Here is an 18,726-nt window from a genome sequence, read left to right on the forward strand (position 1 = left end):
TCGAGTGACTGCACATTTAGCATACTTTGCTTCCCTACTATTAGTTTTAGAACCTTTGTAAGGAATATTACAATTTATTTCTATTTTATTTCTAGACTATCAAGAGCAATCCCAACAACTTAGTGTTAACAAATATTCAATCAGAAGTGACTGGTAGATACAAATGTGAAGTATCATCAGATGCACCGAATTTTTATACTTTTATGGAATCTGGATATATGTATGTTGTAGGTGAGTACTTTTTTTCATAATTTTTTGAAGTTTTACTTTTTTATTCGCGATTGAGAGTGAATTTTTATTATTCTACGCGCATGCGCACACAGACAGTATGAGTTCGTTGCTAAATGTTTAAAATTATGTACGTATTAGTCCAAAAAAGGTGTGGAAATAATATATTAGTGTTTTTAGTAAATAAATTTATTATAATTGTTGTATCTATTTGTCTACCTCGGGAATAAGATAATCAGTCATATTTAAAGTATTTTTATACTTCACTTGGTCTATTTGACACTATGTCTGAGAAAGCTCGTCGTCCACACCCGCAAAAACAAAAGGAGCATAGCTCAGTGGTAGAGCGTTCGATTTGAGATCAAGAGGTCCCCGGTTCAAATCCGGGTGTTTTCTATTTTTTTTTAATTTTTGGTATTGTTTTAATAAAAATTTTTGGAAAGTACTAAATAAAAGGTAGTTTAATCTTTAAATAAAATATAAATAAACTGTTCGAAACTATATCTATTTCGTTGAAATCATATAATAGAAGTATAACTTCTTACGTACACACAAAGTACACACAAATTATTTTCTTTTATTTAGAAAATACTGCCGCATCCACCTTAATGGTAAACCAAAGGCGGTGGCTAAAGAATAAGAAATTAAATTTTATAAAATATTACTATAGATTTGTCCTAGCTAAATCCATTCCTATAGATTCCTATACAATATTGTCCATTGGAATATAAGTGCCCAATAAATTACTTACACAGTTAGGTATGTTAAATAATATATCGCGATAATTGGCAAAACGAAGGAACACAATTAACAAATGGTTAACAGTAACTTGTACATTACATGTTTCACATACAGGTGGATCACTTTTAGAGAATAAATATGAGTGAGTAGAGTAAGTCTCATGTGTCCAATTCTTAATCGAGTTATCATCAACTCTTCTCTTCTATTATGATTTGAGGGTTCCCAGGCTGTAATGTCACTTTTAATTAATTTCAGTTATGTTTGAGACGATTGTCATTCATTTTTCCACTTGCACAAAATACGAATCTTTATGTAATTTTGATATCACTCGCGGTATTTCAATACTGGTCATTTTCGATATCGGAGCATACGGCAATTTCACTCGCGCACTGGTCAGATTTTTTGTTGCCTGAAATGCCAATGTGGTCTGGCATCCATATAAATCTGATGGTCTAGCGTTTTCTTGAGCCTGCATCAGTTTAGTTTTTATGAGTTTCTCAAGAGAGCCTTTAAGATAAATATTTTTAAGGGTTTGAAGGGCGCTTAGTGAGTCACTTCAGATAACTTAATTAGAAATGTCATTAGAATTAATGTGCATAATAATAGCTTTGAGCACTGCATAGAGCTCAGTGAAGAAGATCGAGAAATAGGATGGAAGATGAAATTGGTATGTATTGATTGGAGTAACAAAGGCACCGCCTATTCCTTTCTCACACTTTGACGAGTCTGTAAAGATTTTGTAACAATACTCGTAATTCTCACTGAGAAATAAATCTAGATTCTGCTGGATCCAGATTATAGTGAAAACAAAGATCGAGGGAAAGAGCGAACAAGGAAGGGAAAGACTATTGTGGCTCAGAAACATCCGACAATGGACAGGGCTAAATTTTGAATAGTTATTGAGAACAGCTGAAGACAGAGAAGAGTTTGCAATAGTAATAGCCAACCTCCATTGAGGAGAGGGCACTTTAAGAAGAAGAAGAAGAAGACGCTGGATCTATATGACTATTAGTAGAGCTCGGGAAATATGTAAAAAGTGCATATTTGCATATTTTGGATACATTTTATAAGTGCATATGCATTTATTAAAATTGCATATTTTCAGACTTTTTTTTGTCTCAAACGATACCAAGAGAAAATTTTTTAAAGAGGAATGATAAGTCTCAGATCCAAACAATAAATCTGAAAATTCTCGTGGAACCACGTTCTCGTAACATCCTTAATATCTCTTAAGACGACGAATAAAGGAGGCGAAGGGGATCTACATTTAAAAATATTTTTTTTCAAATTAGTTACTTGTTTAGCACACGCTTTAAATAAAGTAACAGAAATTAGATGGACAGAATTTCCAATGGTCAATACCTTTGTATCAAATATAAAAAATATTTTTAAAAACCCTTCTGCGAGTAGAGGTGTATAAATATCGTTTACCTAATGTGCCCTTAACATCTGAACTTGTGATAACTAGATAGGGAACATGGTTAAATTCTGTAAGTTTCATAACCGAGAATTTTGAGGGAATTAGAGACGTCATTTGCAGTTTCGATGTAGATAACTCAGGTGCTATGAAAAATGTGTGGATGTTTTAAAGAAACCGTTAATAAAAAGTAATTTGACACATATCCTAACCAATTTTGTAAATATTGCTGAATATATTACTACATTGGAAAAGCGAAACATTTCTTTAGACCAAAGTATTGAAATTATCAATTCATTATATGAAAAATTAAACACCTTGGGGAAACCAACAAAATATATCAAAAGTTCTGAACGGTGTTAAAGAAAAATGATGGATATCAAAAAATAGTTCAAATAAATAATATTATTAAGATAAGAAAATGTGAAGATAATTTAATGTTATAGGTAGAACGTAGAACCCTGTAGAAAATTAAAAAAAAACGTTTAATAATGTATAATTTCAATTGAAATAATAATATAATAAAGAATATTGGTGATAAATATAAAGAATACATGGATAATATAATGATGTGATGGGATTATGATAAGGTGATCGAAATTTCAATAAATATTTATTTTTACTTTGGCACAAAATAAATATTATTCTTTTATTTAGCTTAAAGACCTCGACAGCTAAGGATATTGGCATAAAATTAATAAGTAAATACCTTCAAAACAAGGATTATTGCATTTCTTATTTATATGCATTAAATGTACAAAAACATATGTTAGTGCATATTTCAACTGTTTTTTGTGCATATTTGCATGTATATTTTTGGGTTTTTTCAGTGTATATTTCCTGAGCTCTAACTATTAGTATATTTTGTCAAATTGGGTTAGTTTTCATAATATTAATTTCATTAAAATTATTATAATAGACCACAATAAATTTTGACTAATTTCAAAGGCTGCAGTTGGATGTAATTGGATTCTATTAGGAAATAATTATTCCGCTTAAAATCAAATAATAAAATAAATCTAGGTGTGGAATTGAGCATGGCTGATGAGTAGTGTGAACAACTCCAATTCATCTAACAATAAAAGACTGAAAACGTTTGTTTTCTATACTTCCACAAAATTTATTATATCTAAGTGACTACAGCTGTTTCGGCGGAGTGCCTTTCTCAAGTAATATAGTTTACAATGTGTTTGCCTTTTTAATCTTCAACTGAAGAGGTTGAGGAGTGGGGAGCTATTTGTCTCGAGTTGGTCATTCAGAATTATATCTGTATTTTTCAGTTTATTAATTTCCATAGATTCTAAAAAAGATAGCTTAAGGCCTTTATTTTGAATATGTAGAATTTGAAACTCTTCATTGAAAGAATGATTATGATCTAGAAGGTGAAGTGCGTATGTAGAAGTGTCTGTTTTTCTATTGTTGAATGCCCTTTTGTGTTCTGCTATCCGTTTGTCAAAAGTTCTGCCAGTTTGACCGATGTACGTTTTCGGACAGTCACCACATGTTAGTTTGTACACACCACTCTGTAGTTGCTTTCTCTTTCGGCTTTTATTGTTCTTAATATATTTGCTTAAGTTGTTGTTAGTTCTGAAAGCTGGTGTTATTCCTTTCTTTTTTATGTATCTGGCTATTGTTGTTGTTATCTTGCCAGTATATGTGAGAGAGCAGAAGGTACTGGGTTCTTTCTGTGGTGGTGGATACACTAATTTCAGGGCTTTCTTGTGGAGTTTTTGGTTTAAAATTTTGTTAACTGTTTGTTCGTTATAGCCGTTGTTTACTGCTATTTGTTTAATGATGTTTAGTTCTATTTCGAAGTTATTTTTTGTCATGGGAATTTCTGTCAGTCTATGTATCATGCTATGGTAGGCTGCTAATTTGTGTTGTGTAGGATGGGATGATGAATTGTGTATAGTTGTGTCAGTATGGGTAGGTTTATGATATACGGAGAACTCATGTTTGTTGTGTAGTCTGGAAATCGTTACATCTAGAAAGTTTATAGAGTTATTCTGTTCTGTTTCTACTGTAAACTCAATATTATTATGAAGTGAATTAATATATGATAGAAATTGGTCAAGTTGTCTGTTAGTTCCTGTAAAGCATACTAGTATATCATCCACGTATCTCCACCAATATAAGAACTGTTTAAATACGGGATGTTTAGAAATTGTTGTTTCAAGTTGGTTCATAAATATATCTGATAGCAATGGGCTTAGAGGATTACCCATAATAAGTCCTGCACTGTTGTTTGTGTATATTTGATTATTGAATTCAAAATAGTCTTGATTTATGCAAATTTCAAGAAGGTGTAAAATTTCAGATGCAATGATCGGATTTGTACTATTATGGTCTAAAAGATTCTTAACTAAAACAAAAGTTTCTGTAGGAGGAACACTAGGAAAAAGATTTTTTACGTCAAATGAAATTAGTCTGGAGTTTTTGGGCAATTGAAAATGTTGTATTTTATTAACTAGTTCTAGTGTATTTTTTACGGTGAATTTAGGTGAAAATTTAGTGTATTCTGTAATAATATCTGACAGTTTTTTTGAAATTTTATATGACGGAGCTGTATAAAAAGAAACTACAGGTCTTATTGGGTGGTCAGGTTTGTGTAGTTTAATAAAAGAGTATAATTTAGGAGGTTGTGGGTTCATAATATTAAGGTATTTCTGTTCTGTTGGATTTAGTATTGATTTTGAATTTTCAATGGCTAGTTTAATTTGTTTTCGGTATTTTTCTGTGGGGTCTTTGTTTAGTTTTATACTGTTTTGGTTAGTTAAAAATTCTATTGTTTTGTTATTATAGTCTCGTTTGTCGATAGCAATAGTAGTGTTACCTTTGTCTGCTTTTGTAAATATTATGTCATGTTTTATTGATTTATTTTTAATTGAAACGGCTATTTGGTTTTCTTTGAAAAAGGAATTATTAGTTTCACTACATACATCAGTAATAGATTTTGCAATGATGCTTTTTTCTATGTTTTTGGCAGTTTTGTTTAACGCTACTTCACATTCTACACCTAAATACTCTAAATTTTTTTGATTATTATGTTGAGGCAAGTTGTGTTTGAATCCTTTCTCTAAAAGTTCTATTTCACTATTATTGAATTTAGTATCTGTTAAGTTTATAAATCTATTGAAAAAACTATGATTTGAAAAATTTTGTTGTATGAGTATTGAGTTTTTTACTATTGCAAATTAGATTATTTAGTTTTTTACATTGTGTATTAAATTTTTTGTCTATTATATTATCTACTTCAGTTCTTACTTTAGAATCTAGGATGTCAAATTCTATATTATCTAATCTATAATGTAATTCTGAATGACATACCTTAAGATAAACAGCTATAATATCTCGTTTTCTGTATTGGGTGCTCCTATCCCGTTTCAGCCATCTGGTTTGACCCTGGTGGATACCTGCTATGGCTTATAGCTGTTTATATTAAGGTATGTCATTCAGAATTACATTATAGATTAGATAATATAGAATTTGACATCCTAGATTCTAAAGTAAGAACTGAAGTAGATAATATAATAGACAAAAAATTTAATACACAATGTAAAAAACTAAATAATCTAATTTGCAATAGTAAAAAACTCAATACTCATACAACAAATTTTTCAAATCATAGTTTTTTCAATAGATTTATAAACTTAACAGATACTAAATTCAATAATAGTGAAATAGAACTTTTAGAGAAAGGATTCAAACACAACTTGCCTCAACATAATAATCAAAAAAATTTAGAGTATTTAGGTGTAGAATGTGAAGTAGCGTTAAACAAAACTGCCAAAAACATAGAAAAAAGCATCATTGCAAAATCTATTACTGATGTATGTAGTGAAACTAATAATTCCTTTTTCAAAGAAAACCAAATAGCCGTTTCAATTAAAAATAAATCAATAAAACATGACATAATATTTACAAAAGCAGACAAAGGTAACACTACTATTGCTATCGACAAACGAGACTATAATAACAAAACAATAGAATTTTTAACTAACCAAAACAGTATAAAACTAAACAAAGACCCCACAGAAAAATACCGAAAACAAATTAAACTAGCCATTGAAAATTCAAAATCAATACTAAATCCAACAGAACAGAAATACCTTAATATTATGAACCCACAACCTCCTAAATTATACTCTTTTATTAAACTACACAAACCTGACCACCCAATAAGACCTGTAGTTTCTTTTTATACAGCTCCGTCATATAAAATTTCAAAAAAACTGTCAGATATTATTACAGAATACACTAAATTTTCACCTAAATTCACCGTAAAAAATACACTAGAACTAGTTAATAAAATACAACATTTTCAATTGCCCAAAAACTCCAGACTAATTTCATTTGACGTAAAAAATCTTTTTCCTAGTGTTCCTCCTACAGAAACTTTTGTTTTAGTTAAGAATCTTTTAGACCATAATAGTACAAATCCGATCATTGCATCTGAAATTTTACACCTTCTTGAAATTTGCATAAATCAAGACTATTTTGAATTCAATAATCAAATATACACAAACAACAGTGCAGGACTTATTATGGGTAATCCTCTAAGCCCATTGCTATCAGATATATTTATGAACCAACTTGAAACAACAATTTCTAAACATCCCGTATTTAAACAGTTCTTATATTGGTGGAGATACGTGGATGATATACTAGTATGCTTTACAGGAACTAACAGACAACTTGACCAATTTCTATCATATATTAATTCACTTCATAATAATATTGAGTTTACAGTAGAAACAGAACAGAATAACTCTATAAACTTTCTAGATGTAACGATTTCCAGACTACACAACAAACATGAGTTCTCCGTATATCATAAACCTACCCATACTGACACAACTATACACAATTCATCATCCCATCCTACACAACACAAATTAGCAGCCTACCATAGCATGATACATAGACTGACAGAAATTCCCATGACAAAAAATAACTTCGAAATAGAACTAAACATCATTAAACAAATAGCAGTAAACAACGGCTATAACGAACAAACAGTTAACAAAATTTTAAACCAAAAACTCCACAAGAAAGCCCTGAAATTAGTGTATCCACCACCACAGAAAGAACCCAGTACCTTCTGCTCTCTCACATATACTGGCAAGATAACAACAACAATAGCCAGATACATAAAAAAGAAAGGAATAACACCAGCTTTCAGAACTAACAACAACTTAAGCAAATATATTAAGAACAATAAAAGCCGAAAGAGAAAGCAACTACAGAGTGGTGTGTACAAACTAACATGTGGTGACTGTCCGAAAACGTACATCGGTCAAACTGGCAGAACTTTTGACAAACGGATAGCAGAACACAAAAGGGCATTCAACAATAGAAAAACAGACACTTCTACATACGCACTTCACCTTCTAGATCATAATCATTCTTTCAATGAAGAGTTTCAAATTCTACATATTCAAAATAAAGGCCTTAAGCTATCTTTTTTAGAATCTATGGAAATTAATAAACTGAAAAATACAGATATAATTCTGAATGACCAACTCGAGACAAATAGCTCCCCACTCCTCAACCTCTTCAGTTGAAGATTAAAAAGGCAAACACATTGTAAACTATATTACTTGAGAAAGGCACTCCGCCGAAACAGCTGTAGTCACTTAGATATAATAAATTTTGTGGAAGTATAGAAAACAAACGTTTTCAGTCTTTTATTGTTAGATAAAATGAACTTCCATCAAGTAACGGTCGAATCCATCAACTCCAATTCAGTCGAATCCGGGACAATCCTGAAATAAATACCTGAAATTCAGGACTCTTTAATGACAATCGGTCCATTTTTTTAATGTAGAAATTTAATATCATCATTTTATTGATTACTTAACATTTTTATTAACCGCAATTGGTTTAACGATATGTAATTACATTTTTGTTAGCTGTTGATGTTTCAACTTCCAATCGGGAAATCGTTCAGAAAAAAGGAAAAATTGGAAAATAACTGATGTTGGATTTCCATGTAAATATAACCTTAGGTTAATATAACAATGTAATTATCATTACAGCCGATTATGGCTTAATCCCATCAAAAATATAATTGTCTTTGTCAAACATCCCACAAGATATCAGCTTCAAAACATTTTTATGTTGATTTATTATTATGTATAATATTGTTTTGTTCAACGATTGAATTTTCTTAAAAATAAGAAGAAAATCTTTAAAGATCGATCGTCCGTTGTCCGTTTTTGAATCATAATTTCAGAAGACGATAATAAAAATACAGACACGAAAAAGTCCACAGTTTGAAATTTCGTAAAACTATAATACGATATAAAATGCATGTGTTTTGGATGGGATATTATTATATATATAATCTTTATCCCTTCTACCCTGAGGTGTAGGGATCTGTTACTGATTCTTTTATTCTTTTTTGGTCTTCGCAAATTTCTTCCATACCTTTCTGTTTTCTGTTAGTTTTTTGGCATCGTTCCATGTTGTTCCCCTCTTTTCCAAAATATCACTTATTACTGCATTCTATTGTTTTCTTGGTCTACCTTTCGTTTACGTTTTTTCCTTTCTATATTTCTGCTTTCACAGATTCTTTTAACAGGTATATTATCACTCATTCTTTGAAGGTGTCCCCACCAACCCAGCTGTCTTTCTTCTATATAAGTTTCTACTGGTTCTATTTCTAATTCTTCTCTTATTTTTATATTCTTAACTCTATCTCTTCTTGTCACTCCCATTACTCTTCTTAGATATTTCATTTCTATTGTCTGCAATCACATCCATATGTGAGTACAGGTCTATAAACAGTTTTGTATACACTCATTTTTGTTTTTCTTGATATTTCTCGTCTATTTACAAATCCACTGTTTATTGCATAATATTATAGTCTGTTTGTTTTTTGTATTCTATAATTTATATCTATTTCTTGTTTTCAGTTTTCTTCAAATATTACACCTAGGTATTGATATTTACTGACTTGCTCTATTTCTACTCCATATATTTGCACATTTATCCTTTTCCTATTTCTATCTATTACCATTTTCTTTGTCTTACTCTTATTCAATTTCATACCGTATTTTGTTAATACCTCATTCCATACTATCAAGCTTTCATTATGCTGTAAAAGCTGTTAAATTGACAAAAAAATATGGTATGTAATATACAACTCTCTCCTTTTCACAAATAAACTGACTAACCTTTTTTATCGTCTTTACTTCTTCTTATGGATTGTGTTGTCCTCGGTTCTCCCACACGTGCTCCTCGGATGCTGCTACTTTCTCTCTCTTCCAAACTGTTTCACAAACAAAAAACAGCACTCGATCGAAATCTCTCCCCTATTTAGTCTCCGACTCGATATAAAAAATATCAATCTTTATAGTTCCAAGATTTGTTCTCTCAGCTCGATATCTTGTGCAAAATTGACACAAACCGGCTACTCGTTCCAGACAGAAAACTGAAATCTCTTCGAACACGAGGAGATTGTACTTCTTGACTCAAGATTTCGTCCCAACTGGTATCTGCTTACACGGCCACCAAATTCACCACTTTACACAAAATTACTATTTTTAGAACTGGACTGCTCCCTTCCGATCTTAATTACACAGTCAATCTTTTTCCTTCATCAATCTGAGACTCAACCACTCTGTTCTCCCTCCATCCATTTCTTCGCCAATCACAAGCATTCTCTCTACACATTACATCCCTACTTTCATTTCTTAAGAACAAATATACAAATTTTCTATCTTGTCAAATTTCCAGGAGATATTAAAATTAAATATTTTCTTATATCCTAGAAAAACCATATATTCTAAAACTAAACAAATTTTTTACCGTCGTTTCTTTCTAGGATACCATTTAGAAACATTATATTGTCTACTCCAAACGCGAGTACATTCACTTTCAAATCCGACCCTATTTTAGTTTATTGTTTAATTTGTATAAGTTTGTTCGTAGAATCTTTATAACTAAACATTTCCTTTTTCCACGAAACACTGTGTTATATTATATTATTTACAAATTTTGGCTATATACAGGGCAATGAAAATTTACGATCTTTTGGTCTTTGACATAAAATTAATTCTCTAAAGATTCCCCATAAAAATTATTTAACAGTATATACATTGTAAATCCCAAATAATGATTTACAAAGTTTATACATTCTAAATCATGATTCAGGAGTACTCCTTGAAGCATTTAATGTGTCTTGGTTTAATTATTTCTAGTGCATCTTGATTGTGATTTTAGTATAGTAAACATGAACTCGGTTAAAACCAAGTTTCTATGCTTTACCAAGAAACCAGACAATTAAAACCAGACAACCATAATTAAAATTGCATGTAACTCATTTATGAAACTTCATGTAACTGCAATAGAGCTTTGAGTATCGACAAAAAATTGGGAATGCTTAAATGTTACATATTTAGCATGTTTCTATACGGTATAAAGATAGCCACTCTGACTAAATCTATGATGAGGAAAATGGAAGCATTCGAGATATGGCTTTAAACAAGAATGAACTGAATAATTAGAAAAAGATAAAAAACTGCGGTAGCCACGTGATAAAAGGAATAAAATACCAGCTTTTGCTGAATATCATGCAGGGAAGGATTTTATGAAAGCATAGCGTTTGGAAGGCGATAAATGTCATGACTGTATAATCTCAGGGAATGTCTTAATTATTGCTCATCTAAGCGTTTCTAAGAAAAGCTATAAACAGGATACGAATATTCATAATGATACCCAACCTTCGAAAGATATAAACAAAATTTACAAATAACTTTGCTAGAAGATACTGAAAATTTTTTTGACTGCACACTGGAAAAATGCTCAATAACTAGCAATTTACATTTAAAATTTGCGTGAGATATTCAAAATATTCTTTTATGTTTCCTCGTATACTATTATTTTTTGTTCATTGGACGATACTAGGTTCGTTAGCAAGGCAATAAAAATATTTCAAAATTATAAAAATATCAAAAGCACGGGAGATAAAACCAATAAATTTGTTTTATTGCTGAAATCTCAATTTGTAAAAACGCAATGTATTGGCGGTCACATTATTAAAAAAATAAAACATCAGTTTTGATATTGAGTTTTTTCTGGTACAGAGAAACATAAATTTAGGCTATTCCAATATATTTATATTGGACCAATTTTCCAATACCTACCATGTCACTCGAAATTAATTGTCGAAAATTTTAGACATTTTCGATATTTCGCCTCGATTTAAAAAAAAAAAATACAAAATACAAATGTATATTTTAGTTTTTGATAAATTTAAGATTTTTCTATTATAGTTCAGAGAAATAAAGAAGAAATATCCTGTTGGTGACACAATTTTTCTCGTGACACATCCCCCTCCAGGCTGAAACCAAATTTTTTGAGTAGTATGGACATCTATAATAATAACCTATATGTTTCCTGCAGCCGATTTTGATGATATACATAATTATAAAAAAATGAAGATTAAAAAACGGTAAATTTTCGCTCTTTTCGTCTATTACCAAAACTTTAAGCATTTTAAACAAATTTTATTTTAAGAAACTCATAAATCGTATAAAAAACTTCAATATGGCGTTCGCTGAATATGTCTATCCTATTTGGTTGCTAAGAAAATTGCAAAATAAATCATAAATTTTGAGTTTTTAAACATATTCATAACTTATGTAAAAAATAACTTAGAACCTTTTTATTACACGGAATGCTGAGTCTTCTGGTGCTTAAATCATACCCTAAATTTCAAAGGAATTGGTCGAATAGTTTAAAAGTTATTTAATTTGTTTATCCCAAATTAATTTTTTTGCAACACTGTAAGTCAGAAAATGATGAAGTTACAGTAATACTTTGGATATTCTTTGAAAGAAGAAGATTTACACTATTAATTTAATTAAAAAAAAATGCCAAAAAAATATTTGTAAATATTGCAACATTTTTTTGCAAGAACATGTGAATTAAAAAAGGGGGGGCTAATTTCGTCCCGAATTGTCCTAGGCCAATTAATAATTTTTTTTTCTAAATGTGTATAAAAATTCAGTCTTTCTAAATATGAAAATAGTTATTTATGAAACAGTTCGTGAAGTATGCTTTTTGCGAATGCACGCGATTTTTAGAGCACGAGCGACAACGGAGCGAATGCTATACATCACGTAAGTTCGCAAAAAGTACTTCACGCACAGTTTCATACAATATTTTATCTACGATAAACAAATAAAAAAACTGTAACTCTTCGTCACTGGAATTTATTTCTATTCTACAATTTTTAGAACTTTGACATTTACAAATCCTAACTACTTTCAAACCACAAAACTGTCAAAAATTTTGTTGTAAGTCATTGCTCATATTTTGTCATCACTATGACAACGCGAAAGGTAAGGATATTTGATTATATGAAAGTGTGCCAAAAAACCCATTGAAAGTGTGCGAAATAGTTATTTTCCTAACTAGTGCGGAAAGTGATACTTTCACGCATCAGACTGCCGTTGACCCGAACGACGCGATAGCGGAGTTCGGGCAAGCAGTCGAGGCGGGGAAGACAATTTCCGCATGAGTTAGGAACAATATTTTTTCTAGGGCCGTACGTTTGGAAAAAAGCCACAAAAAATAGAGTCGCACCATCAATGCAAGACTACCACAACTCAAAAATTTCCATTTTTTGTTTTTTATGAATCTGTAATGGTAATGGGTAGTCTAAAAAAATGAAAGAGTATTATTACTCAAAATTTAATATAAGACATTATTAAACAATATTAATGTTAAGTTATAATACTCTTGCATTATGTTAGACTACCCATTACCATTACAGATTCATAAAAAACAAAAAATGGCAATTTTTGGGTTGTGATAGTCTTGCATTGATGGTACGAGAGTTATATCAATTATTATTTAGAAGTGAAAATACACAAATTAATTCTTTGACAAGGTTGTCAAAACCAAACTTTCAATATAATGGGTTACCACGACGACGATATTGGTTTCCATGACGACGATTCAGAACCATTGTAATTAGGTTTGTTCCAACTCGATACAAAACCGTTCTTGAATCGTTACGCGCATGCGCAATAACGAATACTTATGCGCAGTAACACATTTTTCGTTACTGCACGGTTCACGAACCGTTCAAGAACGGTTTTGTATCGAGTTGGAACAAACCTTAAGTCTACTGATTTGACTTTTAAATATTATGTCAAAATAATTTTATTTCATTGAATTATCAGTAGTAATTGCACAAGAGCTCTGAAATTCTATATTAATTTCAGAGGTCGAGTGCAATTTGTTGCGATTATTTCATGAATAAAACTGTTCGAAACCAAAATTTTATTGTAATTTATTTATGTAAGTACCATTAAACACACAGTTTTTATAAATATTTGACGATTGAAAGTCATCACTTTTATAATTTTTAAAACGTTAATTGTCATTAATGTCACTGAATGTATTTTTTCGTAGCAACGAAGGGCATCTGATGTAATATACTGAACGACGAGAGATTATCAAAAATTATCAATTTAATTCAGATTTCTGTAGCTTTCTATTAGTCAGAATATCCTATGAATGAAATAATCGCGCTAATTTCATTAAAACATGAACACAATAAGATAAATTTGAAATAAATTAGTAAATAATATCTAATCATTAGTTTATTGCATGTATTATAATATATTATAATGCCATATTAAAACGTATTTTACTTTCCTGCACGCCATGCGGGAAAATTTACTTTCACGCACGCCGTGCGGGAAAGTGCAACTTTCGGGAACGAAATGCGTGCGTGAAAGTGGCTCTTTTAGCACGGCCGTAGAAAAAAGTAAGTCTCATTTAAAATACATTGTTACTTCACGCACACTTTAAACCCTTCACGCACTGCTATCTATACCCTATTCCACGAACATACGCCTGTTTTGGATTACTTCGACAACGAATATTTTACTGTGCAAAATAAGAAGAACGAAAGTAAATCGCAAATTACATTGTTGTTTATTGGAATAATTATTAGCGCCATTTACTTTCGTACTTCTTATGTTGCACAGTAAAATATTCGTTGTCGAAGTAATCCAAAACAGGCGTATGTTCGTGGAATGGCCCATATAATGACAGTTTTCACAAAGTAAAAACTTACACATAATATGACATAGAGTAGATAAAATAATTTTTTGCACGATTGATCATTTTTGACTGTTTACCGTGACAGATTTTACGTCAGTAGGTGACATTTACTAGCAACTCGACGGTAAGTAATCCAACTCGACGGTAAGTACTCCAACTCGACGGTAAGTAATTCACTTACCGTCGAGTTAAAAAATCTCTTAATTTTAATTTATTTTTTGAAAGAATAAAGAAAACTAACGAATTATTTATTAATATTGAAACTTATGGTACAATTTGCTAAATTATTTAATGAAATCCCACTTAGGTCTGGATCCCGTGTATGAAAAAAAAGTTGATTAATAGCAAGCTGAAAATTTGTTAATAGCTTAAAGGTGTCTAGTCAGACAAACTTTGATATATGGGAACACTGGAACAGGGGAAGTTTTAATTGTGGAACAAGTTAAAAATTTGGAACGGTCAGACCAAGAAAACGACACATGTATTTTGTCCGACAAAACAGACTTAAACTCTTCGAACAGAGATTAAACTCTCATGCAAAAATCAGACTGCTATTTATCACCAAATGGGTGTTTTAATGAGTGGAACATGTAGAATATGTCAAATGACAGGAATTATGACAGGTGATAAATAGCAGTCTGATTTTTGCATGAGAGTTTAATCTCTGTTCGGAGAGTTTAAGTCTGTTCTGTCGGACAAAATAAATATGCCGTTTTCGTGGTGTGACCGTTCCAAATTTTTAACCTGTTCCACAATTAAAACTGCCCCTGTTCTAGTGTTCCCAGATATCAAAGTTTATCCGACTAGACACCCTTAAGCTATTAACAAATTTTCAGCTTGCTATTAATCAAATTTTTTTTCATACGCGGGATCCAGACCTAACTTGTTTGTGCTGTGGTTTCACTTCTAACAGAAACTCCTGCAGAATCGCATGCATTAGTAGTATCCAACATTTTTTCTCTTCAAAGGCGCGATCAAAGTTGAAAACTTGAAAATATCAATGCCATCATAAAGAAAAACGGTAGATTTAATCATTGAATATTCTGCCCAGAGGCTTCCAGGAGCTTTCAACTGCATATGTCTTTGAACGAAATATGCCAACAGAGTCTTTTCTTCGATTCTTAAATTCTTGCCTTCGCACCATTTTTTTAAACTTTGGTAGGTATTTTGATAACGGATTTTGGATTTTTCGGGAATAATTGCGGAACACCCTTCTTCCCAAGCCCGTTCAATTTCTTCAAATTCACTTTCGCTCATATTTTAATTTATAATAATCAAAATTGTACTTAAAATTATTGACAACTAAATAAAAACTCACTTCTCCATTGTTGTTATGCACCCTAGTTACTACCTAACAACCAAAGTATCTATCTTGATAAAATGAATGAAACTAGTCAATATGACGAAAATGTTTAATTTTATAATTTATAATGGTATCAATCGTGCAAAAAACGTTATAAGCATGTCGAACGTTAAGGGTAACCGATCTCAGACAATAATTGTCTTCGATCGGTATAAAACCCTTACCGTTCTCCATACTTAATATACTATTTCTACGGGTAACGGTTAAAAAGTTTTTCTATTTGTTTATAGTAAGCAAAAAATCGACATGTTTTTGCAAAATAATTTTAAACTGTTTAAAATTACTTTTTGTATTTTTTTTAATTAAGTTAATAGTATAAATGTTCTTCTTTCATAAACTGTCCGAAGTATTACTGTAACCTCATAATTTTCTGATTTATAGTGTTGCAAAAAAAGAAATTGGAATAAACAAATTAAATAACTTTTAAAGCTATTTGACCAATTGTTTTGAAATTTAAAATGTAATTTAAGCACAAGAAGTCTCAGAATTCCGTGTAATAAGAAGGTTCTAACTTAATTTTTACATAAGTTATGAACATTTATAAAATCTCAAAATTTATGACTTATTTTGCAATTTTCTAAGCAACAAATAAGGATAGCGAACGCCATATTGAATTGTATTGAATTCAGCGAACGCCATATTGAAGTTTTTTTATATAATTTATGAGTTTCTTATTCTCAAATTTGTTTAGAATGCTTCACTTTTTAGTAATAGACGAAAAAAGCGAAAATTTACCGTTTTATGATCTTCATTTGTTTATAACTATGTATATCGTCAAAATCGACTGCAGGAAACATATAGGTTATTATTATAGATGTCCATACTACTCAAAGAATTTGGTTTCAGCCTGGAGGGGGATGTGTCACGAGAAAAATCTTATTTCTCTGGACTGTTATTCTTTTTATATTTAAAATTAGTATCACCTGAATGTTACGTATTGCATCTTAAGTTAGTTTGTATTGAATATTTTGCAATAAAGACTTAAGTACCTAGAATTGAGTGATTTCAAATAGATTGTTATTATTTATCAAAATTAAATTTTCAAATCAATATTTTCGTTTTTGTTGTGATTATGTAAAAAGTTCAGCGTCGGACGCTGAACAGTAAAGACGTGCCAGCGGAGCGGTGCAACAGCGAAGAGCAGCCGAACGAGGTGGGGGTAGCTTGACTGTGGACTTCTCAGTCCAGTTGCGGATGTAAGCGCAACACCAGTTGAGCGATACTCACTCTCCGAGGCGAGAAGGAGAGGCAAAGGCCGATTGACTGGATGCGGTGAAACTTAGGGAATTTGATTTTATTGGATTCTCTGAGACGCCGTAGCTAGACAACGGTTAGCGGAAAAAGCAAGACGGGCTCTACTTGAGCCCGTCACGGGATTTCTACTGTGCCTCCGTAAGGGTATCGACACTGCAAGGTGTAGTTCTTTGGAATCTACATCGGGCAGCCCCGGCCCCTAGGTCAGTAGAACGAGAACAGCAAGAGGATCCCGTACTCAGTTCTGTCTGAGTACGTGAACAACCGCGCCACTGTGCAGGGAGCCAACCCTGAAGCCGACGTGGTGTCGGACCAGTCGGCAGACAAAAAGGCTTCATCAAAATTAGATAAATCCGTCCCCAAACCCCAGATGAATCGAGCTAGATCTCGATCACCCCCCCGTTCCATGGCGCCTACCCCGCCAACTTATGAGGACACACGTAAAGTGGGTTCAAACGTGTTTCAGAGATTAGGATCGGAAGAAAATGATGGATACTCGTCCGTGGACGAGAACGCAAAAACCGATGGTTTTAAACTCCCCAAGAGCGAGATAAAGAAGGAAAAGTCAAAAATAAAGAAAGAGGAGAAAAAGAAAGAGAGCGACAAGAAAGAAAAGAAAAGCTCGGAAGTAGAGGCCATGGAGGAAGAAGTTCCCGATGAGGCAGGCAGAGGTACGACCAAAAGAGCACGGACATCAAAATCCGAGAGCGAAGATGAACCGAGAGACAAAGTAGCAATCCTAGAAGAAATAATAGAAACGATGAGGGCCAGGTTTCAAAATGCCGAAGAACAAATGGCAAAGAAAGAAGAAGAAAACGAGCGACTAAGAGCTGAACTCCGGAAGATGACAAACCGATTGGACGACCTGTTGACAGAACAGAAAGAAACAAGAAAACTCATGGAACAGATGCAACAACAGCTACAGCAGATTAAACCGAAGCCACAGCCAGCCTCTGACGTGAAGAAGCCACAGCCAAGCCCTGAAGATAAAAAGCAAAAACCAACTGCTGAAGAGAGATTAAAAAATATCCGAAACGAAGCTAAACCAAAAAACAAAGATTTCCCAGCGCTGAAATCACCGATTTCAAAGGAAGAGGCGACGGCATGGGAACTCCAAGCAGGCAACGCTATGAGGGCAAAGTCTCCCCAGATGCAAGACACCCCCAACCTGCCCCAAGGATCAGTTTCCCCAATCCATCCAGCTACGAGCTCAGGTGGCGACACGCCTGCCCCGAGACGTCCCAGTGTCTCAGAGTCAGAAAGTCGGATGGAAACAAACGAAGACGAAGACACCGCTGTGTTGCCTGAACAACAGGTAACACATCACCGAAAACCGCCTGTAATAAAATTACAGAGCGTGAGCGAGACAGGGGCCATCCTCAGCATCGCCCAAAAGAAAAAAATAATCACGATAAACAAAATCTCCAGGAGCGGTAGGGAAACCCTCATTCAAGCAAAAAGCCCCGAAGATTACAGAAGCATGGTCAGGATAGTGGAAGACTATGCAAAAGCATACGACGCAAAAGAAAAAACCAAAAGGCTACAATGGATAGCCTTCCCGTTAGACGAGGATAGAAAACCCAGAGTGGTTTTAAGAGGGTTACCAACGAACACCACAGAAGAGACAATAAAAGACGAA

General features: G+C 32.4%; 1 protein-coding gene and 1 non-coding gene across 2 annotated transcripts in view; both read left to right on the top strand.

Moving 5' to 3' along the window:
• The window catches only part of LOC114336588 (uncharacterized), a 944,943-nt gene that overhangs the window by 425,731 nt on the left and 500,486 nt on the right, over window positions 1-18,726 (top strand). The window contains exon 3 of the mRNA XM_050659329.1: window positions 96-231. Coding sequence (XP_050515286.1) covers window positions 96-231 — 136 coding nt within the window. The remainder of the gene's footprint in view (window positions 1-95; window positions 232-18,726) is intronic.
• Trnas-uga (transfer RNA serine (anticodon UGA)) lies at window positions 553-624 on the top strand. Its single transcript has one exon. It is a non-coding gene; the product is annotated as a tRNA-Ser (tRNA).

The sequence above is a fragment of the Diabrotica virgifera genome, chromosome 8 (assembly GCF_917563875.1).
Source record: "Diabrotica virgifera virgifera chromosome 8, PGI_DIABVI_V3a".
NCBI classification, from domain to species: Eukaryota; Metazoa; Arthropoda; class Insecta; order Coleoptera; family Chrysomelidae; genus Diabrotica; species Diabrotica virgifera.